Below are 25,672 nucleotides of genomic sequence, written 5' to 3' on the forward strand. Positions count from 1 at the left end.
AACCCATTCTTTTCCTTTTCTCCATATTCTTCTGCTTTTGGGCCCTGCCATCCAAGCCCCGCCACAACCACAAGGGTCCCCTTACTTTTTTCTTTTAATAAATAAAGTTAAATCTCAAAATATATTAGAGGAGCTGTCAATACGCCGAAAATGGGGTTGGATTGAGGTTGTGTGGGCTAATTTATCTCCAACTGAAACGCTCAGAGCCCAATCCAGAACCAATATGGGCTTCAACTAATTTATTAAGTGCAACTTCAGGAAGCATCCAAAGGGATCGCATTGATCCCACTTCCTACCATTTTTACGGAATTTGGATCATGCCATCTCTTTGGATTTCTCCTGCAGTGTAGCTTTTCTTGTTTCGCCATTGTCGCCGCCGTGCCGGAGATTCACCGGACCCCCCCTTCTTCCGTTTATATCAGTAAGTTTCTTGCATTCGTCCATTTTGTCTCCATTAAGACACAAATATTCAGGTCAACATTATTAAACCCATTTTCCTCTGAATCCATCGTATTTATCTGTGATGTTTTTATAGCATACACTTGGGTTTAGTTTAAATATAATCTAAACCAATTTTGATTTATCTTTAATGAATTCCTCGAGATTTATTTCTTGTCATTTGTGGACAAGAAGAAAACAGAATTTTTTAGAAATTTAAGGAACAATGTCTGTGTGATTTCAATTTGATGGTACAAAATTGCGGTTTAGTCTAGATTTTAGGAATCTGATAAAACGTGCTGAAATCAAACCACTAAAATAGTAATATTTAACAAAAGAAAATGGAAATTTTGTTGTTTTCTCTGAGGATTTGTGTTAAGCTGAAGAGTTTTACGACGACAGTGGGTCAAAGACGAGACGTGGTAAAATCGCCTAAATAAGCAAATCCCTTATTTGTGGGATTAAGCTCGTGGACTAGCAAGTCAACTGAGTGGAGCAGTGTGTTTTCGTGGCGGTTTGGTCTGAGAAATGTCCCCAAATGGATGCATTCGTTGCCGGTAGATCCACGGCGGCATTCCGATAAACAGGATCATCTTCGGCCTCTAACCATTTTTGCAACTGGGTACGGTGCGTTAATGGCGTTTTTGGTGCTGTTCATGTGGGCAATTACGAGGAATAGAAATGCCATCTTTGGAGCCAAGCCCCAAAGTTCGGATTTTCAGTACGAAAGGGTTAGCGTAGTTGTAGCGGAGGGATTCAAAGATGTTACCACGAGAGGATGAAGGTTTTTGGGAGATTGTTATCCAGTTCATGGAACGGAAGGTGCCCCTGCCTGCAGCTATCCAAAAATTAGCTGCATTGATTCATACTTGAGAATGCGTTCAGAAATGAAAAACTTTAAAACATTGAAATTCAACACTTCTAATTAGGGATTAATTAGTATCCATGTTTATAATAGTATGATGTTCATACATATATTAAGAACAACCAAAATCAATCAAAGAAGAAATGTGTCGGAAAGTAGACAGCATTCCTATCTTGTTTTTATCACAAACAAGGAATCAACGCCGTCCTAAACCCGATTTTCTAACGCTATACTCTTTCCGCTCTCATTCTCTCCATCTTCCACCTCTTCCTCCTCGCCATCGCTACCGCCGCCGCCTGTCTCCCTCTCGCACCCACACGTTCTGGTTCATCAAGCTCGCGTTTATGCTGATCCAGGTAGGTTGCTCTTGGGGTTTCCTCGGTTCGAAAATTGAAACCCTTTAAAATTAATCGGTTCGGGTCATAAGTTTCGTCCAAACCGGACCGAACCCAGACTTCTTGAGAAGAACTGTTCCCCCTTTCTTTTCCACGATCTGAGAGAGATGGATTGAACTCCCTCTCAGATCGCGGCTGTCTAAGCAAATTCAATCTTCAGTCTCCTATTGGATCAGCACTTCCCATACTAGAATTTGCTATGCTTTCAGCGTTCCTTTTTCTACAATTTTCCCTCCGTGGGGACCGACAATGTAAGATCCAGTTTCCTGATCCTTCGGCTATTGCACGCTATTGATTCTGCGTTTTTAGTTTAATGGTTCAAATTGTGAGAATTTGTTGGAATTTATTCAGTGCTGTAGCATATCATTGTGTTCATGTTTTTCTTTTTCAGCTTCCATTTCGTAGGTATCTCTAGATTCTTTACGTAATCGCGTTTCTCAACGAGTAAAATTTTGACGCCTTAGGGTTGGAAGGGAGTTTAATAGTGACCTTTGGACTATTATTTTGAATTCTATCTGATTATCCTTCGTTTCCTGCTTTGTGTAGAATTTCGGACTTCTGATATTAATTCTGGTGCGCTCTTGTGGGCGGGAAGATATAGAGATAAATAACCATATTTTCATTACCGACTCGTACATAATTGAGGTGGGTGCAAAGTGAGGTGCTTACTTTGTTCTTTCGTTTAGCAGTTCTTACAAACTCTTTTATATTCCATATTTCATTCAAGTCATTTATGGGGTTTTCACTTTCTTAATACGTTTTCAGCGTCGTTGAGAAGGGAATGGCGAAGTTCAGGGATAGGACTGAAGATTTTAAAGATGTTGTGCGGCACTGTGCTATTTCTTTAGAGTATAACGAGGTTTGTATGCTTTTGTCAAAGTTTATAGTTGCTTGTTGATGTGAAATTTGGACTCTCTATTTCTGGTGTAAGATTTTAGCTCGTTTATGACAATTGTTTGGTCTTCTTAAAATTGTGTGTGTTCTTCAAGTTGATTGAAGATGTTCTCTTACCAGTAGCAAGCATGAGTGTTGTTTTTGTACAATGTTTTTGCAGTCCAAGTTGGCGGCTATTATGGCATCTTTCATCATTCAAAAACCTCGGCAGAGGTCACCTTTTATCAAAGCTGCCCTAAAAACGGTAGGACTACCAATATTGAAGTGTTTTGGTATTCCAAATGTTTGAAAAAGATTTTCTCAAACACTTGTGAAACTGAAAATGTGTATTTACATGCAATGCGCAACCATCATGCTTGACTTCTTTACTCGTCTTGAATCAGCTTGAAAGCATTGGTGCTCTTGAAGAGTTTATGTTGAAACATCAAAAGGACTATGTGGATATGTATCGTACGACAGATCAAGAGAGAGACAATATTGAACACGAGGTGACCCATCCAACTACTTGGGAAATCGCTTAGTACAATATAAAAATACTAGTCTATATGGAAATAATAAGATTGCTTGATAGAACTTGTGGCTAGTAACTGTACTGTACGCAGGTAACTGCCTTCATCAAAGCATGCCAAGAACAACTTGATATCCTCAAAAACAACATAAATGAGGGTGATGCTCACTCAAAGGGATGGCTTGGTTCTAGGACTGATGATTCTAATGCTGATACTATTGCACACAAACATGGGGTGGTGAGTTCTTGTTTATTTTATTTGTGCTAGCTTCCACAATTCTACAAACTTCTACTTACCCTTCCTTGAGGAAGAACAATTGAGTCACTGAATGATGTTGCCCTGTCTACTGTTAAAATTAATTTGAAATTGCTACCCATCACATTCTCTGCGCTCTTATTCTTTAGCATTGGTATTCTCCAATTTTCTTATCAATTCTCAAGTCCTGGCTTCCTTCAAGGTTGTCACTGTTGGTCGGATTGTCATCTCTTTAAAAAAAATTATCAGTTTTCATCATTCCTTTTAGTAAAAGATTTTGTATACTTTTTTTTTTAAATTTATTATTATTATTATTATTATTATTATGAAAGATAGTACTTTCCTTACTTTTGTGTGCTCATATTCTTCACACACTCCCACCAAAAATAATTGTTCCATTCTTGACTTTGAAGTTTTATTCTTTTAAATGCAGGTCCTAATTTTGAGTGAGAAACTTCATTCGGTAACATCACAATTTGATAAGCTAAGAGCCATTCGGTTTCAAGATATCATAAGCAAAGCAGTACCACGAAGAAAACCAAACCAAATAAATAAACCACGCTCTGCCAATACCTTTGCCTATAATGGTACAGAGCTGAGGGAACCTGATAATTTTGAGCATCAACCTGTCCGAGCCCAACAGCAACTGTTGGATGATGAAACTCGTGCACTTCAGGTAATCAAGATATGGAAGGGAAACAGATTTTGATGAGAGTTCGATCATTTGTTGATTGAATCGAGCTTTCTGCTTGACCTTTAAAAGTTGAGAACTTGGCTGTTTTCTTCCAAATTTGTAGGTTGAGTTGACTAGTCTTCTTGACGCAGTCCAGGAAACAGAAACTAAGATGGTAGAGATGTCTGCTTTAAATCACCTCATGTCTACACACGTTTTGCAGCAAGCACAACAAATTGAATTTCTTTATGAACAGGTCAGCAGTTCTAACTCAGTTCGTTTTCTCATCACAGTATCTCTCAACTCTCAACGGCTAATTACAATTGCACCTTCCTTTTTAATATCTCTCAGAATCAAATTAAGTATTTCTCGGTTCTTATAAGTACTAAATTTCCTATTTGCTTTCTTTTGTTAAACTACAAATTAGGCTGTTGAAGCTACGAAGAACGTCGAGCTTGGTAATAAAGAACTTTCCCAAGCAATTCAGCGGAATAGCAGCAGCCGAACCTTCCTTCTTCTATTTCTGTTTGTGCTCACCTTTTCAATTATCTTTCTTGATTGGTATAGCTGATGGGATTGGGTGTTGTACCACATTTATGTTATACATTCATATAGAAGCAAGAAAAAGATGAAATCACCAATGGAAATTTAGACCACATTTTTGTTACTGCAAGTATTTTCTTTAATATCCAGACTCAATTTCTCGAAGTTCCCTGCATTCATTTTTTGCTGCTGAAGCATGAGGTTTTCCTGAACCAGGTGCACCTAACCATGGCCTCTTTATACGTCCATGTGATTTTGCAGCCAAAAGACTTACTACCCTTCTTCGAGCTATGCTTTCGCCATCAGACTTGTGGCAGATGCAACCGGGTTAAGGATTAGCGTAGACATCTGGGATATGGTAACCACATTCTCTCTTTATGTGATTCAGTAACTTTAGGAGAAAACTCTTCCCAGCTTGAGACTCCTCTGTCCAATCGTATCGAATTCACAAAATTTGTCCTGAAAGTAGATGATAGCGTCAGATTGAGAGAAACTCTTTTCTAATTCATTTTTCATTGTAGTTTCCACGAGTTGAGATTGTTTTCACTCAGTAGACATAGATTTTCTAGCTGACATGTTCTTTTTAAAAGCTTGAGACCCATCAAATCTTTAAAAACTCATTCGTCTGACTATCAACTACTAGTAATGAGTAAATGCTCACGCCGGACAATCAACCACTAGTAACAGAGTAATGGCTCAATTGATGGGATTTAGTTAATTGAAGGTCCTGTGACCTTGGACAGCTTTATGTCTTTTTCCTTCCACTGTCTTACGTTAAGCTTTAGGCTCATGAGCTCTGCATTAAGGTTGTGGCTGCGCTAGCATGTCCTTTTCGTATCTGCAATCCAATATATTCGCTATTTGGAACATATCGAACTTTGGGAGAACCCATCTTGGTTGCTTATACGATGTTCTTTGATAGTTGATGGTGAAATGGAATGGAGTTGTTTTATCCTCGAGTCACAACAAAAATGTGAAACTATTACCTAAATTGAACTCTTTTAGTGATGCTAATCAACTCCTAATTGCATTCACAATATTAAGCAATGAATACGAGGACAAAATTGATAATGCTAACGATAATGACCTTCAAAAGGATCTGTGATCTGAAGGAATAACAAGTCAATTGAGATCAAGCCAAAGGGTGTCGATCCTCTGTTTCATTATCATACATGCTGATTGTTGGTTAATACTTCCTGTTTGATCATTTGTTGTTGAAGACAACATGTGTGGTGGGTGTTCAAATCTGGAAGCAAATGTGGGTTTAGAAAATCTAGAATTAGGCTTGAACTATGTCTGCAATTACCTTTTGAAGTTTGAGTTAAAAAGAGAAGTTTACGTAACATAAATGAGTATTGATGCTCATTAAAGCAAAGTAATGAACAGTATAACCACACCCACAAGCAACGAAGTAAATGAGGGGACTTTCCCACTTATGCGCCTCTTAAAACTACAAAAGCAGTAAGTTACGATTGAATCTCAACGCATTTTCGTTGTCTCCCCTGTTTTTGTGTGTGATTTGCAGGAGGAACATTCCTGATCCGTCGTCCTCAAAACTCGACCTCCAACAATTTAACGCAGCTTTTCTTTCATCTCTTTTTGGTCTGTTTCTTTCTCTCTCTCTCTGTAACGCTTTCTTTCTCTTTAATTTCTCCATTCTTTCTCTCTATCATCCCATCCCTTCATTTCTCTCTAACCTTATTGCTATACATTCCAATACCCAGATCGCTGCTCCACCGGAAGATCACAGATTCATGTCCTTCTGCTTCCTCCCACTGCTCCACTTAACTCAACCCTTCATTTCTGTATCAAAAATCACAGCTTTTTGTTTTTTGATCAAAACCCACCTCCCAACATGAAGGGTACGAGTCGTTTCTTCACGATCGGCCTCGTTGCCTCCTGGTACTCCTCCAACATTGGGGTTCTCTTGCTCAACAAGTATGTGCTCAGCAACTATGGTTTCAAGTACCCCATCTTCCTCACCATGTGCCACATGACCGCTTGTTCTTTGTTCAGCTACCTTGCAATTGCTTGGTTCAAGGTCGTTCCTCTGCAAACACTTCGATCTCGCCTCCAATTCTTTAAGATCTCCGCCCTCAGCTTCATCTTCTGCATCTCCGTTGTCTTCGGCAACATTTCCCTTCGCTATCTTCCCGTCTCTTTCAACCAGGCTGTCGGAGCAACCACGCCCTTTTTCACCGCCGTTTTTGCCTATCTGATGACCTTGAAGAGGGAGGCTTGGCTCACTTATGTTACGCTCATTCCTGTCGTCACCGGAGTTATCATTGCCAGCGGGGTATTAACTCTTCTTTTCTACATTTTTCCCTCTAATTTCTTTGTTACTTCGGCTCCCAATTACTGTCCATTTGATGCGGTTTTCTATCATGGCAACAGGGCGAACCCAGTTTCCATCTATTTGGGTTTCTGATATGTATCGCAGCCACCGCTGCAAGAGCTCTCAAATCAGTACTTCAAGCAATTTTGCTTTCTGCAGATGGGTGAGGCTATTTCTTAAATTACTCTTCTATCTAATATCATTCTACGTTTTTTTAACCTTCAATTTCAAACATCTAATATGTTCCTGTTCGGCCTTTAATCTTATACAGAGAGAAGCTGAATTCCATGAATCTCCTTTTGTATATGGCCCCAATGGCTGTTGTGTTCTTGCTTCCTGCAACACTTGTTTTGGAAGATAATGTGATTGGTATCACACGGGCACTTGCTATAGATGATATCAAGATCATCTGGTACCTTCTTTTCAATTCGTCACTAGCATATTTCGTAAATCTTTCCAATTTTCTCGTCACAAAACACACCAGTGCGCTCACCCTTCAGGTATATTTCCATTTTGTTGTGTGCTGATGCTTGCTACTGTTCATAACATGCCTGGATTTAAGCTAGTTTATTTAGAATCATATCTTCACAAGCGATGGAACTAGTTTCAGCCCGAGCTTTATGTGTTCTTGGTTGATTCAAGATTGACAAAAAAAAATATAATTGCATTCGAGTTTCATGCGAATCGAGAAGATATCTTTGTAGCTTTGTCAATGTCAGGTTTCATGGATTCAAGTTTCATTCTTTAGTTCGTGACTATATTGTTAGGGGCTGTAGTTGTAGAGGCCTTGACATATTCTCAACACCCATATTCTAATATCGAACACGAGAAGATATGTTTGTAGCGTTGTCGATGTCTGGTTTCAGGCTGTCATGCTTGAAAATTCCAATCTTATTGTGTTTCCTATGTTTCTGTCTCCACAGTGTTCATACGCACACGTTGTCTGTGTCTGTGTTTCAGGTTCTAGGAAATGCCAAAGGGGCAGTGGCTGTCGTTGTCTCCATTTTAATCTTTAGAAACCCCGTGTCCGTTACTGGAATGATGGGTTATACGATGACAGTTATGGGAGTCATCCTCTACAGCCAAGCAAAGAAACGAACAAATAAGAGTTAAGCATGGGGGAAGCTCCTCAATGAATGAGAAATCTAAAGTAGCAGTGGCTGCATGCTTAGCAGATGGTGCCATAAAATTTTTGCACTTTGTTTTTGTCTCAGAAGCATACAACACCGGCTTCTTCTTCTATTGTATCAGCAACAAAAGGGGGGGAATAGTTTAGGAATAGAAAGTTAAATAAGTGACACAACATAACTCAGTAACCCAGCTTGAGCTTAGCTATGGAGGAATATTCTCATTCTTTCAGGATCAGGAGAACCCATTGTTGTATAATTGGGTGCCTACACTTTTGTTATATCTTTACTTAATCACAGCCATTCATAGCTCCTCTTAAACATCATTGCCCCTCTTACCAATGCTATTCCAAGCCCAATATTACCGTTAGTCTCACGGTTATAAAATGCTCACACTTTTTATAAAGACCTTTTTATAAAGACATCAGATAGTGTGCCAGCAAGGACGCCCAAGGGAGTGGATTGTGAGATCCCACATCGTTGTTAGTGGGCTTGATCTGTTACAAATATATCAGAGCTAGATACCGAGGACACTAGGCCCCCAAGAGGGTAGATTACGAAACCCCACATCCTCATCAACCTTCCTCATAAGGGTGTATAAACCTCTCCTTAATTGACATATTTTAAACTCAATTTCACGTTTATCACAGTAACAGAAGAGGAAACTTTGGAAAGAAAAAGAAGATACAGAGGGGAATCTGGAAGAAATTGGAGAGAGAGAGAGAACCAAGAGAGCTAAATTAAAAGTATGAACTATTTAGGTTTTCTTTGATATAATGATCATACGTTGGTTTTCATAGTAATATCAAATTGAATAGATATTCATTCCAGAATGCTTGTTTATGCACGAGAACACAACGCATAATTCTCAAAATATGCAAATCCTGGAACCCATATATAAGGTTTGCACCTCAAATATCGATCGAATTCAACAGTTTGTCCAAATAAACACACGAACCGAGCCGAAATGATGGTTAACATATATATTTTTCCTTTTCCCATCTCAAAACCCGTAAGTTTTTAAAGCCAAACACATTCAGGTAAACAGAGAGTTAGGTCCAAAACCGTGAATGACGATGCGATAATAAGAACTTCAAGCTTCGGGAACGGAGGCAGCGGGACGCTTCATGGATGCAGACTTGATGAGGTGGTTATAGCTTCCCTTTTCCTTGAAAAGCTGGGAGAAATGGTGTTTGCAATATAGAATACCCTCTAGTGCTGCATAATTTGATGGGGATATGGAACACCCTCCATGAGAGCACTTGAAACAGGACTTGTGATACGATTGGCTTTCCACTGTTACCTGCAAGTATTTGTAATAACACATTCATATCATACTCTATAAACCTTGGTTTGGTTTGGGACAATTCTCAAATTCGTGAACCAATATCCATGGAGTTGATCAAAATACTCCCAAAGTTAACCAATTGTTTAAAAAGAACTACTCTTTCAAAAGTTGCACCCGAAGGATAGACATCCATTAGAAATTTGGTTGAAAATTTGGACTTAGGAATGGATGACAGTGAACTGAAATGGTGGTTTTGAAACGTTTCTTAAAGGAAGAATACATAAACTCCGAGTGTTGGGGGCAAATCGTACAAGTCGTTGGGTCAACAGAATGAAGGTCCCAGTAGGCCAAACAAAAGTAATGACAGACCAAATGGGGGAACGGATAGACCTCCTAAGAATACCAACGTTGGGTCATCTCGAGGATCCTACCCTCAAAAGAACTATTTGACGATGCCTTTACAGTGCTTGTTGTGTAAAAGCCCCCCCACAAACTGTCCTACCCTCAAAAGAATACCAATGTTGGGTTATCTCGAGGACCCTATCCTCAAAAGAACTATTCGATGATGCCTTTATAGTGCTTGTTGTGTAAAAGCCCCCCACAAACTATCCTAATGCCCTCATCGAGTGTCCCTGAGTGCACTCCAAGTGTCCACACAAGAGAGCAATGACACGAGTCGAGCCAGCAACAAACAAAAGGGAAGACCAAGACCAACTCCAGAACAGGTACGCTTAAATTCCTATCAGCCGTTCAAAGGAAGCTCGACCCGAAGGAAGTAACAGAGAAGGGGCTTACGTACATAGACGCGACAAGTCCTAATTTTCAATGACTCTCTACACCAATAATAGTTTTGAAACGTTTTTGAACGGTCAAGGTAATGTAACAACTTTTGAAAGAATACGAGTATCTTCACAAATCACAGTTCTATAGCAAATCTACTTAATATAATAGCATTGTACCCAAACTAATTAGCCAGCTTCAACAGATGTTCATTCATGCATTAATGCATCATAGATCATAGATTGAACGCTCCATTAATGAATAATCTATGGAGATCTCAGTAGGTGAGTTACCTTCTCTAGTGGATAAACAGTTTTACCACAAGTAGCACATTTGTCTTGAGTACCAGAAAACATGCCAGCAGCTTTGCTAGGTGACCTTGTCTGAAACCAGTAAAGTGCTTACAAGAATCAGCATAATTTTATCTCCTTGAAGCAAAAGATTACAATTGATTACGACAGGAAATTACCAGCTCTGGAGTTAACTTCTCAGCTGACTTGGCAGCTGTAGAGAGTAAAACTCAAACACAATTAAACATGCGAAAGTAAAGTTTCTAGGAAGTGAAACAAAAAGTTATCTGAAAGAAAATCAAAACGTACGTGATTGAAAGTTCTTGTTGAAGTTGCCACTCTCTTTGAAGAGCTGCTCAAAATGAGGCTTACAGTACAGAACACCTTCCATTGATGAATAATTGCTCAGCTGAAGGCAAGCAGAGACCAGGGTTATAAACAGCAAAATCTCTTGTTATGGTTCAAATCAAGATCAGGAGTGGTTTTAGGACATATTTTAGCTCCTACTCACTGTTAAACGCCATTATGCTGAAAACACAGAGTGCAATACCTTTAGAGTCCCTTTGCAGTGGCTGCATTTGAAGCAAGATTTGTGGTAGGAAACTCCATCAACAGAGAGCTGCTCCACAGGGTACACAGTCTTCTCGCAGGCCTTGCACTTTTGTTGGGTGCCAATGAAAGACATAGCTAAGCCCTTGGAGTTAGATCTGAGCCTTTTTCACCCAACCGACCAAGATGACAACCAATCCCCAACTCTCCAAGCTACCTTCCCTTCTCTGTCTTGTTAGACCACAATCGGACCGAACGTAGACGCTCCTCGAATCAAATTCTGTTTGGTGTAGAAGAAACTGCAAAAGTATTTGCAGCCCATTCAAGTTTAGATTGTAAAATTGCAACGAACAAACATAAACCCAAAACCCCACGACTGTTTTAACAACAAAGATCTTAAACACGAAATATTGATCGTGATCTGGGAGTTGGGAGCTGGGAAATGTGAACTAAATCGAGTTAAAATCACGTACCTGAGATTAGAGAGTGGGAAAATGGTGGATCTGTAAACCAAACAAAGCGGAATCGTCAGAGAAGTTCGAGGGGGGAGAAGGGCCGACGGGAAAAGGGAAGAGGTGAAGAATAAGGACAGGGATTGGATTGGAGCCCGTTTTGGCGCAGCGCGGTGGGAGTTTTATGTTGGAATTTGGGATAAAGAATTGTTACAATAACAATAAAGAGAAAAATTAAGAAGGAATTATTGTTTAATGTGTGTGATTACAACGCATTAGAAATAATTAAAAGGAAAAGGAAAAGAACGTAAAAGATAAAGATCAGGTGGGCAGCAATTGTGACCCACCATTAATTTGGCTTCTTCAACCACCGAGTTAGCTGTTACAACGCGCCTCCTCCAGCAATTGTCGCCTCTGCTTGTAACCCCAAAAAGAATCAACCGTTGACACTCCCCAACTGGACCCCATCCACATCCATATCATACATTATGTATATATGTTCTTCATTTCTTGATTTTGCTCTCCTTTTTTATTCTTTTTCCAGCTCTGAAACAGAAGAAAATAATTTAAGAATCTACCGAATGTGTTTCTTAATACTACTTTGATCACCTTATATTTGTATATTATGAAGGAATCGGAATATTATTATATAGTAGTAGTTGGGGAATAAAAATAATTTAAAAGCTATTGAGTGGGATTAAAATTAATGGAAGAAATAAGATATTATTAATTCATTGAATTTGAGTAGCTTTTATTTCATAGCTTGTTAATATTATATGCGACGCAGACGTGCTTGAGACCATGTTTGGCTCGTCTCTATAATATCATTCCATTCACAGCATAACAGTTTAAGAGATTTGAACTTCGCATTTGAAACTCTGGACCCATGGCACAAGGTAGTAAAGGCACAGCCAACTTTCCTTCACTGCCATATTGCAGCTTCTTTGACAAATGATTTATGTGACATCGGCTTGGAAGAGGAAGACGAACCCTCCCTCTTCTCGACGGTAACAAGCCCTATTCAGTACTGAATTGAAGAGATTTAGGCCCGCTCTTATTGCTATTGTTATTATTTTTATTATTTTGGGATTCTTTTTCCTTCATTCATTGGCGTACGGTAGGTAAGAATTCACTAGGATGAAATTCTGAAATCTCTTGCTGAGCACGTAGTGAACTAATTAATGAACTTCGCTGCTTCTAATTACAATGCGTATTCCTATCACACGGATTACTACAAAGTGAATTCTTAATTGTGAACAAAGAGAATAACATGCACCCATAAAGAGTAACCCAACGCAGTAAGTAATCTTAAGGCATTTAAGGGAATATAACATGAACATAGACTAATAAGGCAGTAAAAGTCACCAACCTCTCTTGGTGAAGAACACTACGCTAATTATAACTCAACAACCAACATATCTACACATTAGCAAACCGAAATAGAAGCGACCAAGATCTACAAAGAAGAAATGAATGTATGTAGGAAAATTTTCTGTCAACCAAACTTGCTTTCCTCAAAGTGAGACTGGGAAAACACATCCTCGCCTTCCGAACAAGAGCTTTCTGAATCACTGCTGTCATCTGGGTGGCCATTTAAACCATCAAGGTTAAATCTCTTCCCTACATGCTCACTTGTGGATTTCCCTGAAAGTGACGCAATACCCAGAGAAGCAATGCTGTTCGCAATAGCATCAATGTCTCGAGTATTACTGTACAGACCATGGCTACCAGTTAAAAATAAACTTCGATTTGCTTCTGAGTCTGTTAGAACAACAGGGAGTACGTTCATCAATTGAGGGTTACCCTGGCTTGAACCACTGATGAGCAGACGAAGCGTCTCCCTAGCATCCTTTTCCACATCAGTAGCGGGTAGCATTGGATTCACGAGTTTAGGATGCAGTGGTGGAATGGAGGTTGTAATGGTAGGGCCTGCACTAACAAGATAGCCTGGACCCGAAGAGCAAACATCAATCACAGGAACATGAACAATTGGATCACAGAACAGCGGTGTGAAGGTCGGGATCTGCTGAGAGGTTTTCAAAGGCAAACGGACGAGTGGGTCTGGAAATAGAGCAGGGAAATCCAGTGACGGAGAATCAACTAAATTTAAGGGTGATACTGGAACGGACAAGTTTGAAGGTGCAGAAGCTGGGAACAGCGAAGGAAATGGAGGTAGAGAAGATGCACTAAAGGATGGGATGGGGAGTTGAGAAGGTTCTTCCCTTCGCTGCAGAATTGATGATGATCCAGGACACCAGCAATAGTAAGGTGTAAAGAGAGGTGACACCACACAAGGAGCATGAGAAGAATTTGCAGGAGTTGGGGCAGCTAATTTTCCCAATGATTTCAGGAAGTTCGATGGAGATAATGGGCAACTTAAATCACCAGTTTGAGTTTCAGAATTAACGTCATTGGAAATCGATGAAGTAGCAATATGGTTGTCTAAAGCCAAGTTGTCTCCACGCCTCCTGAATTTTTCCCTAGCTGCATCTCTCAGAGAAAGCAGCGTCTTAGGAAGGCCTTCTTTAAAGGAATTCAACCTGGGGCTAAGACTACCCTGATGTGCAGAATTTGCTTTAACTGCTGGACTACCATAATTTCTTGACCGAATAGATTTTGATGATTGACCAAAATGAGATGAATGAGATAGTTCTCTAGTGGTGTCTACTGAAGAGTGTGAGTCTGCAGAACTTGCTGGATGGTGATTAGCAACAGTTGACTCCACAAGATAGGCACGAAGGCGTGTTGCAAAGCAACCAAGACGTGATTCACTGATTCCAGTTAATCCAGCAATAGAGGGCCTCCTCTGCAGTAAATCTTTCATCTGTGATACAGAAGTGACATAAGAAGATATGCAAACCCCCAATACACAATTGTTCTAAATATGTATCTATTTATAACATTAGGAGTCCATCAAAATAAATAGTATCAATTCATGAAAGCTTCACATGTTTCCCCTTCGAACATGATCTTCTCATGAATGAAGAGCATAAGAAAATGTCTGTAACATAGATTAATTTTAGAAGCTGTAATTCAAACAAAAGAACTACTAATCATTAGACTCCATACAAGAAGTACAAATACCTTCAAAAGTAGTTCTGTTCCCAAAAGCTTTGATTTCTCTGAGCACCAAAAATAGGTATTTTGATCATTTGCTTTAATAACAAATGAACGGCCAGAACTATCGGATGCAATCTCATCGATTGTAATGGCAGCACTCGATGATCTGTTACTCAGAGTGAATAGTCTCTCTACATGGCCATTATCCCCAATGAATGAGAGTCGAAAGTCGGATGATGGTAGAACCATTAGATTTAAGTTTCCCCTGTGACAATTGGGGAAATAGAATATCTTTTAGAAGCATAAAAAAGAATCCAATATCTATGTAACCAATCAAAATCTTAACATCAGAATCTAGATAACAGTGAGGGATATCAGAAAAAACAAAAAATGAGAGAACGAAAGTTTGTGGAATACAAAAAACCAACACATTCGTAAATTTCCTAGAAGAGAGATTTAGATGGTAAGACTTGTTATCCAATGTCCATCTATTCATTTACAACCAGATCCTCAACAATGTTTAGAATTTCCTCATCATCTAAAATCAATTAATGAATAGAAATAACTTTATACTGAACTGCTAGTACACCGCTACATACTCCCCATCATTATAAGCACAATTCATAAAAAACTGGAGATTTTCAACCGACTATCAAAGAAAAGCAACTAAACACCTAAAAAATCAGTAGAAAAGTACTAAGGACATTCTTGACATACAGGATAGGTTTAATACTAAAAGGTCAAGGATCCATGGTTAAACCTTAAATGATGAATGATTCACTTTAACACAAAACCTTGATTTAAACTTAACTCTAACAATTAAAGCAATCACAAAATCTCCCTACACCATCATTTCTTAGAGTTAACATGACAATAAACTAAATACAAAAATAAAACAGCATCCAAGAACAAAAAATTATATATATCTTCAAGAAGAACAAAATCATTACATTTTCTCACAACAGTTAGGCTTCTAACACTATGGTCAATAGAAAAGGATTCAACATACGTTTGAAAAACAAGTTGTTCTAAACAGTAACTACAAAAATTTGGCAAACGAAACACCCATTCCAAACAATCCTATTTTAATTAAGTTGCAACCCTACACAACTAAAAAAAAAAAAGGAGCAAGCTGTTATGGTGAGCATGAAACTACCTTTACTTCCTCATAATTCAGAGATCATAATAGAAAACGCCCACTTTACCTACAAACCAAAAGATATATTTATTTGGAAGAATGAATATTGTTACCATTAATAAGCTAGCATGTAGAGTCCTAAATCTATAATCTATCACTGATTACACACTTTCAAGCAATATTATATGGCTATACCATAGAACTAAAAGCACTGCTAATTAAAATCCTAGTTAAACCCCACCATCTAAAAATGATCAGTAGACCAGATGTAGAAATAGCCACAAGCAGACATGACTATACATGAGAAGATAAAATCAGCACAAAAGCTACCCCCGGGCAGCATAGGTACCCATCCTACATGTTTAGGTGTGGTAGTTGTTATCCATATGAAGTAAACAAAGATGTGCTGTAATGTGAAAGTACACAATTATGACAATGTTAGCACTCATAATTCCTTATACAAGTAGAAGAAAATGAGCGATGTTCTAACAAAAACCTACATAAGACTGCCCTAAGTATAACCTAGTCAAATGATATTAGTAAAGCACCAAAGTCATACAAAGTCAAGAAGGAAACAAATATATTTTACATCAAAACAGGGACAAGGAACTCAGAGTCCGACTACTCACTAACAAAATAGAAATGACGGTGCCAAGTCTTCTAATATTTCATATCAAGAGATAATCCAAGAAATAGATTATAAAAAGATATTGCAAATTAGAGCATTCTTAAGTTGCATTTTAGATAAACTAAACACAATTCACCTTCAACTGAATCTAAGGAATCAAAACATTGCCCAAATTCAAGTGGCATAAAAAAAATAAAAAAAATCTTATCCCCTCGCCCTATTACAATATTAGAGGGTTCTCAACCTAACATAATAAACGAGTCAAAATATACAGATAAAAACAACCAAATAAGTTAATATATGCATCCATTTCTTAGTTATTTGCTTCCGAACAGAGTGGCGTTTACATATCATTCAAAGATAAAAGAATAGTCAAGAAAAAAAAAATAATCGCTCGCCATATTACCTAGCGGTCGTAGGGCATAGGAGTGTTCCTTGCTTGTCAATTTTTCCAACGCGAATGGAGACGAGAGGTATACAGAAACACCTCGCTAGAATGCCAACTTCAACCGGCTCGAAATGCTGAGTAACAGAAACAGAGATGGATCAGATCAGCAAAAAGGATAAATGAAAGACGCAGAACCAATGCAAAACCTCATAACAATCACAAAAGCACGTTAAAGATGGAATCTAGAACGACGGGGGAAGACCACCAAATTGAAGCGACGAAAATAAAAATGGAAAAAAATCGTTCATTCTTTTTTACTCACGCCAAATACAGATTCCATGCCATCTCCATCGGCACCAGGAGTCCTATGTAGAACCGCAGAACGAGCATGGAATATAAAGCAGTGAATTATCGTACAGTTAAAAATCTGTTATACATTAAAATTTGATAGATCAATCAAAACATATTTTAGCACAAACCTGACTCAATTGAGCAAGAAGGCGATCTTCCGCTATGTCGTTGGACGTAGTCATCTTCAACAACGGCTTCAACCTTTCGTCCGCCCGACAAGCGCCCATGACTTGCATATCTAGCGCCTGAAGCCACCGTATAACCCTATCTTCCCGATCGCTCTGCTGAAGCAACAGATCGCCATCTCCTTCGTCAACAAGAATATCAGTCAGCCGCTCCGTAAGGTTAATATCCCTCGTCGAAGCATGCGGACCACCAGAAACCTCTCCAACATTCGAAGAGACACCGCCAACTCGTGACGACTCCCCGAATTCTTCAACGTTATCACGATCGGCATCACCATTAGCGTTGCTGGCGATCGAGTCCTCTTTTCTAGGGTTTGACATCGAAAAACCGATAAAAATCTTCGACGAATGAGATTATATAAAACAAAAATCAAGAATATCGCAGGTAGATTTAAAATTTCGAACTCCTCCTCGCACCGAAATTCACTTCCAAATCAACCCTGACGCCTCAAACACCACGAAACAAAACGGAAAAGAAGCTCAAAGAGAACAAACAGAAATCCGAGAGAATTTAGCGATGAGAAGACGGATCGATTGTAAACCACAATAGGCAAAGCAGTTGGAAAGAAAACGATGCAAGGAATCGCAATTACAATCGCAGAGGGAGAAGTGAAAGGAAGAAGAGCAGAGACGAGGCAATGACCGACATATATAGAAAGGATTAGATATTTTGGTGGCGTGAGAGAAGTAAACGGACCTGCCTCACGGACTTGAAGGGTGATATAAAATGGAGAATATAAAGTCGGTTTAAGATCCGTTGGGTGCTTCACATAGCCCACGTCAGCCGGGTCCCACAGAATTGTAGGGTTTTCGTCCTACGGCCATCCAAAATCCATCCAGCGTTTTCGTCTGGCCCCCACCTGCCACGTCGTTTCTTACCCGGGAAAGTAGCAAAGGCCCATTTCTAGAGAGGCCACGAGAGAGTGACGAAGCAACAACAATTTTATATTGCCCTTCTTTTGTTTTTTTGCTTCCCCAATAATTAAGGATTTAAATTATTGCTTTCATGAAAATAAATAAATATACACGGCAATTAGATTCCTTTTCAGTATAATTAAATTTACAAAAATTCCAGATGTGGGTCCCGTGCTAAAAAATATTCTATATAAATTCGTTCCAGCCCTAAATTTAAATTTTGCATCTAATTTGATTATAGGCCTAAATTTGCATCTAATTAGTCCATTAATTTAAACCCTTGAAATAGGAAAACTTCAAAGGCTTGGAAATACAGCATTTGAGAGAGAAAAGAAGTGGAAAGAAATACAGAAGACTGTGCCAAAAGAATTTTTAGTTTTTTTCCAATAACAGCTGGACGTCCAGTGATGTTCTCACCCAATTCCCTCCTTCCCGGGCAGGGCCTGAACCCAATTGCATCCAACACACCCCAAAATTAATAACCAATTAAAGCCCATAGATAACGTGGCCCATTAAAAAAGGTCCACATTCTTTTCGAAAGAAACATTTGGGTTTGGTGTAATGCTTTTGCCCCTACGCTTCTCGAAGATTGAAATAACTAAAAATCCCATTACATCTTTTCAAGATTATTATTATTTTTTTTTTTTTAGTTTATCCAGATGGTTCGTCCTCACTCACTTGCTTCCGGAGGTCACCCAACATAGAATCGTTCACGTTACCTATTCCTCGCTTCTTAAGACTGAAAATTATCTCCACAAACCAACATGAATCATTCTTGCACGTTTTGTCCTCGCTCACCTACATCGTGATAAAATTTATAAGATGTCACCAAACATAAAATTGTTTCAAGTAATAACTTTCATTTCTTTTAACTCTATTTCGATCATCCTGTACTCAATGTCGTTTTCATTTGAATGTGATATCTCAGCTCATTCATGTACTTCTAAACATGTATTTGATTAATACAGGCAACCCATTTACAAAAGGTCGTTTAAAAGTTGAATATTTTCTTTTAAATATTTTTGTGGAAAGCAAAGTCTGTTATTTCATCATTTTTATTAGCAGTCACACGTCTTAGTTTTTGGATTTAATAATTTGAATTTAATAATTTGAATTTAGATTAAGAACCAGGTGTGAATGGAAACAAAAATCAAATGTGTCCCCTCCCCCTTGAAACAATAATGGAGGTCCACGTAGGCATTCATTATATATATATATATATGGAGGCCCCCTTTTTTTAGTAGAAGTAGATATGAATGAATGGGTTGGAGAGAGTCCATTGCCCCTTGTCCCTGAAAAAAGATTCATTGTTTTGTCCTATAAAAGTAACCCCACACCACAATCTCCCCCTCATTTCAATTCATTTCAAATCTTATTACAACGCTATTTAACACCGATTAATATGATAGTGAAATGCTTCAACGCCCTTCAATGTATAAATCACTTTTTTAAGTGTTTTTTTTAATCAAAATTGGGCATTGATTTGACATTTGAGAGTAAGGAGATGAGAATTAAGAAGAATGGACAATAAAAAAAGATGCACATAACCAAATCCTTTCAATAGACTGCCCACCTTCCTCCTCCACCATTATTATTGTGCAAAATTTCACCAAATCCCTCTCTTTTTCTCTTATTCTAATTGGTTGGCCATTATATCTTCTTTAATTTCGACCATATTATATGTTCCACCAGACTTATCAAAATTAAGCGTCAATCGTGTTGGTCCCTTGTGTTCTTCCTTGCTTCAAGATCAAAACAAGGTTCAGACCATTTACTATTTTACAATCAAAATTAAGTGAGAAGAAAAGTAATTAATGAATAAAAAATAAAACAGTTAAAAGACAAAATTTAAAAAGAAATGTAAGCCGTACTGGGTAGGTAACAGTCGGCAGATTCTAGACCTAAAGGGTTGGAGAAAAGAAATAAAATTAATTTGCAAAAAGGAAAAAATTAAAATTAAAAGAAAAAAGAGGAAAAGGACATGAAACGACAGCGTTGAAGTTGGTTAGGAGCGTGGGGAGCACAGGGCTCCAATTAGCAACTAAATTGAGGTTGAAATAGCCATCCCTTGTGGCCTTTTGTGCCCAACAATTTTATTTTTTCCGCCCTAACTACCTAACGACCTACATATTCCCTTCCCCCATTTTTTTTTTTTAATTTCTATTTTATAACTATAATATTGCGACTAATATTTTAAAAATAAGTTTGATAATAGCTCTAAAATTTTAATTGAATTTCAAAATATTTATTAGGTATTATAAATGTGTGGAATTACTTTAAAAAATTTAAGGATATAATTTATTAACCAAAAGTAGTTTGGTAAACTGAACCTATCTAAGAAATGGAGGAAAACAAGGGCTGGGCCCAAGGAAGTCATCCCAAGCGCCCCAATTCAAAGAACATAGCAACGAATATATCCCCTCTTTCTACCTATTCTAAATTTATATATATACTATTTGAGCTCCTAAAATCTATACCGGTATTCGGTCAAGAATTGGTATCCATGAACCTAATCAAACACTACACCCTTACTGTAACCTACTACTATAGGTATTGTCTGTTATGGTCTATTATATATTGTTGTTAGCTTCACCATTTATAACAGCACAAATCAAGTATTAGCCGATATAGTCCGTTTCGGCTCGTTACGTATTGTCGTCAGCTTCACGATTTGTAACACCCCAAGGCAGTGTCTTTAAAATATCACCATCAACTTTCATGGTTATAAAATGTTTTTGTTAGAGTTTCTAATTTGCACACCGCCTGATTTCGGTCCTAGCATCCTTGGTGTGTCAAACTCTAATATCATTTGTAACAGCTGCTAGCAGATATTGTTCGCTTTGGCCTGTTACGTATCGTTGTCAGCTTCATGATTTTAAAGTACGTCTATTAGGGAGATGTTTCTACATCTTTATACAGAATGTGTTGTTCCCCTCTCCAATCTACGTAGGACCTCACACTTATCATCTTTATAAGAGAATTAGTAGACAAATAAACACGTTACGTAAAGTTTGAATGAGATGGGAGAAATGTATATAATTACTAAGAAAACAAAAGATGAAATCATGTCGTATATTATTTTGAGACCAAACTAAGACTATAGAGATATAATAATAAGAATTAAAAGGTGGTTTGTCTTGTTGTTTTCTTTGTCTTTGTACAAGATTCATTGCTCTGGTCGCCATCTTGAGGTAGTAAACCTCATCTCCCATGCCCCTAACTCTATCCTTCTTATATTTTTATATTATCGACCTTCCTATTTCAACCTTCGTCCAAAATTAATACTTGGTCTAATATAAAAGATCGAACCGATTAGAATATGTTTATATATTCATATTAAAAATATGATACATCGTATATGTATATACACATAAAGGTATTTGTTCTTTCATAAAATGGTCACGTCACTTTAAAAATGACCCATTGAAAAGAATAATATTGGTCATACTTATTAATAGCCATAAAAAGTGATGCTCTCTAGAGGTTAGGGTTTATATTTCCACATCCGGCTCTTCTCATAAAATATAGTTATATTCTAACGAATATATCTATAACAAATGGTTATACACCAAAACACAAAAAGAACTGCTACCCGTCTTATTTGAATATTTGAGGCTATTTTTGACCCTTGAATTTATATATAGTTCTATACAATTTTAAAATGATTAATATATATATAACTCATGAATTCCTACAAGAACACAAAATGATTTAAAATAGACATAGGAAGTTGTCTTTTATAAAGAGAATAATCCCCGTCAGCGGCCCTAAGAGAGAATAAGACATGCAAATATATAGTGTAATTTTTAGACTTGACACACACCCAACGGCATGTCGTTTTTTGTGAATTTTATTTTTTATATTTTAAAAAGTTCGTGATTTACGCCACGTGTCAATACGTAGTGATCTAAGGATTTGGGTCCTCATCACCCGTTCGTACACTCGTTGGATATATTTGACTGTAACCACACACACACATCTAATTTGTTAATTATTTAATTTAAAACTTAAATCATCTAATCAATACTTAAAATAATTTCAAATTGCATAATTATAAATTTGTGAATTACGTTACATAACATTACAGCTCCCTCCCCTGCATTGTATTAAACTATATATTATATCCACAGGAATACACAGTGTATGCAAAAATGCAGGCTTCCTTCCTCCACAAGTCAAACCATATTAAACTATATATTATATCCTAACACATATGGGTTTTCATTTGAAGCTCCAAGTCCAAATTTAATAATATACTTCTGTAGTTCTTGGCATATACATTCAAGTTGTAGCACTGGCAAAGAACCGACCAATCAGAGGCCGGTTTTGCAGGGATGAATCATTGATCTAATGAACCGACCATGTTATAAATTGTATTAATCTCGAGCATCCCTTATTTTATATTCCTTATTATATGAATTTGGAGCTTGGGTTGTGCATAATAATTAATTACTTATTATATGAACTTGGAGCTTGGGTTGTACATAATAATTAATTATCTAAAATGAATGAATGAATGAATGAACCCTCTCAAGTTCTTTAATAATTAATTATTAAAACCCTCTCCTCATCTGGGGATTTGGAGAGTGACAGCCAACTTACAGAGGAGTAAATAGCCGGCGGCACTTATTAATTCTTGATTTTAATGCAAAGTTTGAATTAAAAAAAAAACAAAATTATATATAAAATGCATGCATTAAAGGGAATTATTTATAAGGGTAAGAGAATGATTTGATTCTTGTGCTGGTTAGCTATATCAAAAGATCTGGAATTTGATATCAAGGGATCATGTATGTATATAACAAAGTTTAGGACCCAAAACTGGATCTTTGGATGTAGTAATACAGATTATTGTGAACTCCAAGGTTGCCTCTCTACAAAGATACTCCCTCATATTTCAACCAAAAATCTCTTCCAGATCTTCTCAATATCCAAATATTTTCCTGCCCCATATCTCTACGATTCTATATCCAATCCAATGCTATCCTTTTCGTGTTTAGATCTAATCATACTCCGCACTCGTCCAAATCATACGCTGATACCAAAAGTATTTACTGCACTAAAAATTTTAAACTCTCTTACTCAAAACAGTTCATATAATTTTTTTAAAATATATGTAACATATGCAAATTCATCCGCAAAAACTGGAATCAAGCATTAAATGAATAAAATAAAATAAGGAATAAAGGTAAGCCGAAAATAATAATAATAATAATAATAATAATAATAATAATAAATATAATAAATATACGACAGCGAAATCACTATAACTAAAAAAGAAAAAAATAAAGAAAAGGTCCCTTAACGACACAGATAACAAAACCGGAAGTTCATGAACCAAAAATCCCACCCTTTTCCGCCTCTCCTATAAATACCCCTTTCCGCCGTTTATTTTTCTCCACACTCACAAAATCACTTCATACTTCAGAGCTTATATTCTCTCTAAACCTCAAAAATGACAATCCCGACTCCCTCATCTTCTCCAATTCTTCTCTCAAAATGCATTGTCTTCCCCGATCAACCTTCCTCCGTCGCCGACTTGAAGCTTTCCGTCTCTGACCTCCCAATGCTCTCTTGTCACTACATCCAGAAAGGCTGCCTCTTCACTTCCACTAATCTCGACCAAATTTCTCTCCTCGATCTTCTTAAATCCGGTCTTTCAAGAGCGCTCTCTCGTTTTCCGCCGCTTGCCGGCCGTTTGGTCACCGACGATCACGGTTACGTCTATATCAAATGTAATGATGCTGGCGTCGAATTTATCCACGCCAATGCCTGCGAGTTCTTCGTTCGTGACCTTCTCGTTCCCGGCGATCTCCCCGAGGGCTTCAAGGAGTTTTTCGCTTTCGATCGAATGGTTAGTTTCGCTGGTCATTTTAGCCCAATCATGGCCGTCCAGATCACCTTCCTCGCTGATGGCATTTTCATCGGATGCTCCGTCAACCACGCCGTCACTGACGGCACCTCTTTTTGGAACTTCTTCAACACCTTTGCCGAGGAGTGTAAAGCCGCCAAATCCACAACGACGACTAAAACGATCACTATCACTCCTACACCGGACTTCCGCCGTGACTCCGTTCTGGTTTCTCCGGCCGTTCTCCGTCTGCCGCCAAGTGGTCCCGAAGTCACCTTCTCCAACGACGTACCGTTACGGGAGAGAATATTCAGTTTTAGTAGAGAATCAATTTTGAAACTGAAAGCTAAGACGAACGAAAAGAAATTAGTCGATAACGGAGACTTAACGGTAACGGCGGTGGAGATCATGGGGAAGCAGAGTAATGATATGTATTGTCAGAACAACGGCAAAGTGGGGTCCATTTTTGACAGCTGGTACAAAAACGACACCGTTACAAAACAACACGCGGATAGCGAGGCGATCTCAATGACAACAATATCGTCGTTTCAGTCTCTTTGCGCCTTATTATGGAGGTCAGTGACGCGAGCGAGAAAACTCCCTCCGAATAAAACGACGACGTTTCGTATGGCGGTGAACTGCCGACACCGGCTGGAGCCGAAGCTGGATCCGTACTACTTCGGTAACGCCATTCAGAGCATTCCGACATGCGCTTCCGTCGGCGACGTTCTGTCTCGGGATCTGCGTTGGTGTGCCGAGAAGTTGAACGAGAACGTGATTGCTCACGACAACGGAATGGTGCGCCGATTTGTAGAGGATTGGGAGGCGAATCCGGGGATGTTTCCGTTGGGGAACGCTGATGGTGCGTCGGTTACGATGGGGAGTTCGCCGAGATTTCCGATGTATGAGAACGATTTCGGATGGGGACGGCCGTTGGCGGTGAGGAGTGGGCGAGCGAATAAGTTCGACGGGAAGATATCGGCGTTTCCAAACAGAGAGGGCGGTGGAAGTATTGATTTGGAGGTGGTTTTGGCGCCGGAAACCATGGCCGGGATTGAGTCCGATTCGGAATTCATGCAGTACGTGACGGCGCCGAACTAAAAGGTAAAGTACTGGAAAGTACCTGCAAATTTCGGCCATCCATGGCTACATGGTAGTGTAGTCTAATTAGGGTGGGGAAACGAGGAGGATGACGATGATGATATATATATATATATATATATATATTTATAATTATATATACATGGTGCTGTTGAAAATGAAATGGCGAGATGGAGAGAAATTATAAGTTGATTTTCTTAGAAATATTGAAATCTTATGATCTGATTTATCATGAAGAACGTGTTCCTGTTCGATTATGAGCAATCCATCATCATTTTAATTTTCAGGAATAAATTCTAGTCTTGTTTGATCAAATCAAGATTGTAGAATTCTCTTCTCACCCTTTTCCAGAAATTTGAACTTTCTTCTTACACCTGTTAAGCTTATGAACATACAATGAAATCAAGACTAGTTCATCAAGTTGTAGGGGAATTTGTTTGCTAAAAAGTTGGTGCCAAATTTTCCATGGATATGCGCTACAAGAAGAACAAAGTTTAGTGGTCGATTAAAGTAACTTAGATAAGGATTCTATTATATGCTTTAAATCTTATCTTCAGAAAATAAGAACAATTATTGAAAAAGTGACTTAGTTAGAATCTCAACCAATTGATGATTACCGCACATTAATCGAATTATATTGTTAAAATAAGCTAGGAAGGAAC

General features: G+C 38.2%; 5 protein-coding genes and 1 long non-coding RNA gene across 10 annotated transcripts; 4 read left to right on the top strand and 2 right to left on the bottom strand.

Annotated features, from left to right (window-relative positions):
• The first annotated feature begins 303 nt into the window (after positions 1-303).
• LOC111445265 lies at positions 304-1,351 on the top strand. Its single transcript, XR_002710804.1, has 2 exons — positions 304-421; positions 841-1,351. It is a non-coding gene; the product is annotated as an uncharacterized LOC111445265 (long non-coding RNA).
• Positions 1,352-1,739: 388 nt separating this feature from the next.
• Positions 1,740-4,696, top strand: LOC111445263 (syntaxin-81-like). 2 transcript variants are annotated; one of them, XM_023083541.1, is made up of 9 exons: positions 1,740-1,949; positions 2,245-2,359; positions 2,464-2,557; positions 2,753-2,836; positions 2,976-3,080; positions 3,195-3,338; positions 3,790-4,032; positions 4,154-4,285; positions 4,457-4,696. In XM_023083541.1, the coding sequence occupies exons 3-9, from the start codon at positions 2,480-2,482 to the stop codon at positions 4,598-4,600; spliced, it is 930 nt and encodes a 309-aa protein (XP_022939309.1). In that variant the 5' UTR covers positions 1,740-1,949; positions 2,245-2,359; positions 2,464-2,479; the 3' UTR covers positions 4,601-4,696. The 2 variants fall into 2 exon arrangements, with proteins under 2 accessions (XP_022939309.1, XP_022939308.1); XM_023083540.1 differs by having other exon boundaries at positions 1,743-1,949; positions 2,245-2,343.
• Positions 4,697-5,992: 1,296 nt separating this feature from the next.
• On the top strand, positions 5,993-8,360 carry LOC111445262 (probable sugar phosphate/phosphate translocator At3g11320). The gene is made up of 6 exons (XM_023083539.1): positions 5,993-6,033; positions 6,098-6,174; positions 6,297-6,868; positions 6,967-7,070; positions 7,179-7,407; positions 7,868-8,360. Exons 1-6 carry the CDS (start codon positions 6,008-6,010, stop codon positions 8,018-8,020), a joined length of 1,161 nt encoding a protein of 386 aa, XP_022939307.1. The 5' UTR covers positions 5,993-6,007; the 3' UTR covers positions 8,021-8,360.
• A 536-nt stretch (positions 8,361-8,896) lies between these two features.
• Positions 8,897-11,616, bottom strand: LOC111445264 (LIM domain-containing protein WLIM2b). 3 transcript variants are annotated; one of them, XM_023083544.1, is made up of 6 exons: positions 11,415-11,616; positions 10,943-11,192; positions 10,702-10,801; positions 10,572-10,606; positions 10,396-10,485; positions 8,897-9,337 (listed from the first exon to the last, which is right to left on the bottom strand). In XM_023083544.1, exons 2-6 carry the CDS (start codon positions 11,075-11,077, stop codon positions 9,128-9,130), a joined length of 570 nt encoding a protein of 189 aa, XP_022939312.1. In that variant the 5' UTR covers positions 11,078-11,192; positions 11,415-11,616; the 3' UTR covers positions 8,897-9,127. The 3 variants fall into 3 exon arrangements, with proteins under 3 accessions (XP_022939312.1, XP_022939311.1, XP_022939310.1); XM_023083543.1 differs by having other exon boundaries at positions 10,943-11,240; XM_023083542.1 differs by having other exon boundaries at positions 10,943-11,221; positions 11,415-11,613.
• Positions 11,617-12,672: 1,056 nt separating this feature from the next.
• LOC111445260 lies at positions 12,673-17,805 on the bottom strand. Of its 2 annotated transcripts, XM_023083536.1 has the most exons (5): positions 17,087-17,226; positions 16,930-16,972; positions 16,626-16,741; positions 14,478-14,718; positions 12,673-14,217 (listed from the first exon to the last, which is right to left on the bottom strand). In XM_023083536.1, exons 2-5 carry the CDS (start codon positions 16,945-16,947, stop codon positions 12,889-12,891), a joined length of 1,704 nt encoding a protein of 567 aa, XP_022939304.1. In that variant the 5' UTR covers positions 16,948-16,972; positions 17,087-17,226; the 3' UTR covers positions 12,673-12,888. The 2 variants fall into 2 exon arrangements, with proteins under 2 accessions (XP_022939304.1, XP_022939303.1); XM_023083535.1 differs by lacking the exon at positions 16,930-16,972 and having other exon boundaries at positions 17,087-17,805.
• Positions 17,806-23,448: 5,643 nt separating this feature from the next.
• Positions 23,449-25,325, top strand: LOC111445261 (protein ENHANCED PSEUDOMONAS SUSCEPTIBILTY 1-like). Its single transcript, XM_023083537.1, has one exon. The coding sequence runs from the start codon at positions 23,514-23,516 to the stop codon at positions 25,008-25,010; it is 1,497 nt and encodes a 498-aa protein (XP_022939305.1). The 5' UTR covers positions 23,449-23,513; the 3' UTR covers positions 25,011-25,325.
• Positions 25,326-25,672: the final 347 nt, after the last annotated feature.

Source organism: Cucurbita moschata, unplaced genomic scaffold, assembly GCF_002738365.1.
Source record: "Cucurbita moschata cultivar Rifu unplaced genomic scaffold, Cmos_1.0 Cmo_Scf00007, whole genome shotgun sequence".
Taxonomy (NCBI): domain Eukaryota; kingdom Viridiplantae; phylum Streptophyta; class Magnoliopsida; order Cucurbitales; family Cucurbitaceae; genus Cucurbita; species Cucurbita moschata.

What these genes read in the sequence shown, in the direction of transcription:
- LOC111445263 (XM_023083541.1), top strand. Translation starts at nt 2,480, where the DNA reads ATGGCGAAGTTCAGGGATAGGACTGAAGATTTTAAAGATGTTGTGCGG. An exon ending in TCAAAGCTGCCCTAAAAACG is followed by an intron (nt 2,837 to 2,975) that starts GTAGGACTACCA and finishes GTCTTGAATCAG; the next exon opens with CTTGAAAGCATTGGTGCTCT. An exon ending in TTGAATTTCTTTATGAACAG is followed by an intron (nt 4,286 to 4,456) that starts GTCAGCAGTTCT and finishes ACTACAAATTAG; the next exon opens with GCTGTTGAAGCTACGAAGAA.
- LOC111445262 (XM_023083539.1), top strand. Translation starts at nt 6,008, where the DNA reads ATGCGCCTCTTAAAACTACAAAAGCA. An exon ending in ATTTTGCTTTCTGCAGATGG is followed by an intron (nt 7,071 to 7,178) that starts GTGAGGCTATTT and finishes AATCTTATACAG; the next exon opens with AGAGAAGCTGAATTCCATGA. An exon ending in CCAGTGCGCTCACCCTTCAG is followed by an intron (nt 7,408 to 7,867) that starts GTATATTTCCAT and finishes TCTGTGTTTCAG; the next exon opens with GTTCTAGGAAATGCCAAAGG.
- LOC111445264 (XM_023083544.1), bottom strand. Translation starts at nt 11,077, where the DNA reads ATGTCTTTCATTGGCACCCAACAAAAGTGCAAGGCCTGCGAGAAGACT. An exon ending in ACTGCAAAGGGACTCTAAAG is followed by an intron (nt 10,802 to 10,942) that starts GTATTGCACTCT and finishes GCTTGCCTTCAG; the next exon opens with CTGAGCAATTATTCATCAAT. An exon ending in CTGTTTATCCACTAGAGAAG is followed by an intron (nt 9,338 to 10,395) that starts GTAACTCACCTA and finishes AAATACTTGCAG; the next exon opens with GTAACAGTGGAAAGCCAATC.
- LOC111445260 (XM_023083535.1), bottom strand. Translation starts at nt 17,464, where the DNA reads ATGTCAAACCCTAGAAAAGAGGACTCGATCGCCAGCAACGCTAATGGT. An exon ending in TTCTTGCTCAATTGAGTCAG is followed by an intron (nt 16,742 to 17,086) that starts GTTTGTGCTAAA and finishes TCTGTTACTCAG; the next exon opens with CATTTCGAGCCGGTTGAAGT. An exon ending in CTATGCCCTACGACCGCTAG is followed by an intron (nt 14,719 to 16,625) that starts GTAATATGGCGA and finishes CAATTGTCACAG; the next exon opens with GGGAAACTTAAATCTAATGG.
- LOC111445261 (XM_023083537.1), top strand. Translation starts at nt 23,514, where the DNA reads ATGACAATCCCGACTCCCTCATCTTCTCCAATTCTTCTCTCAAAATGC.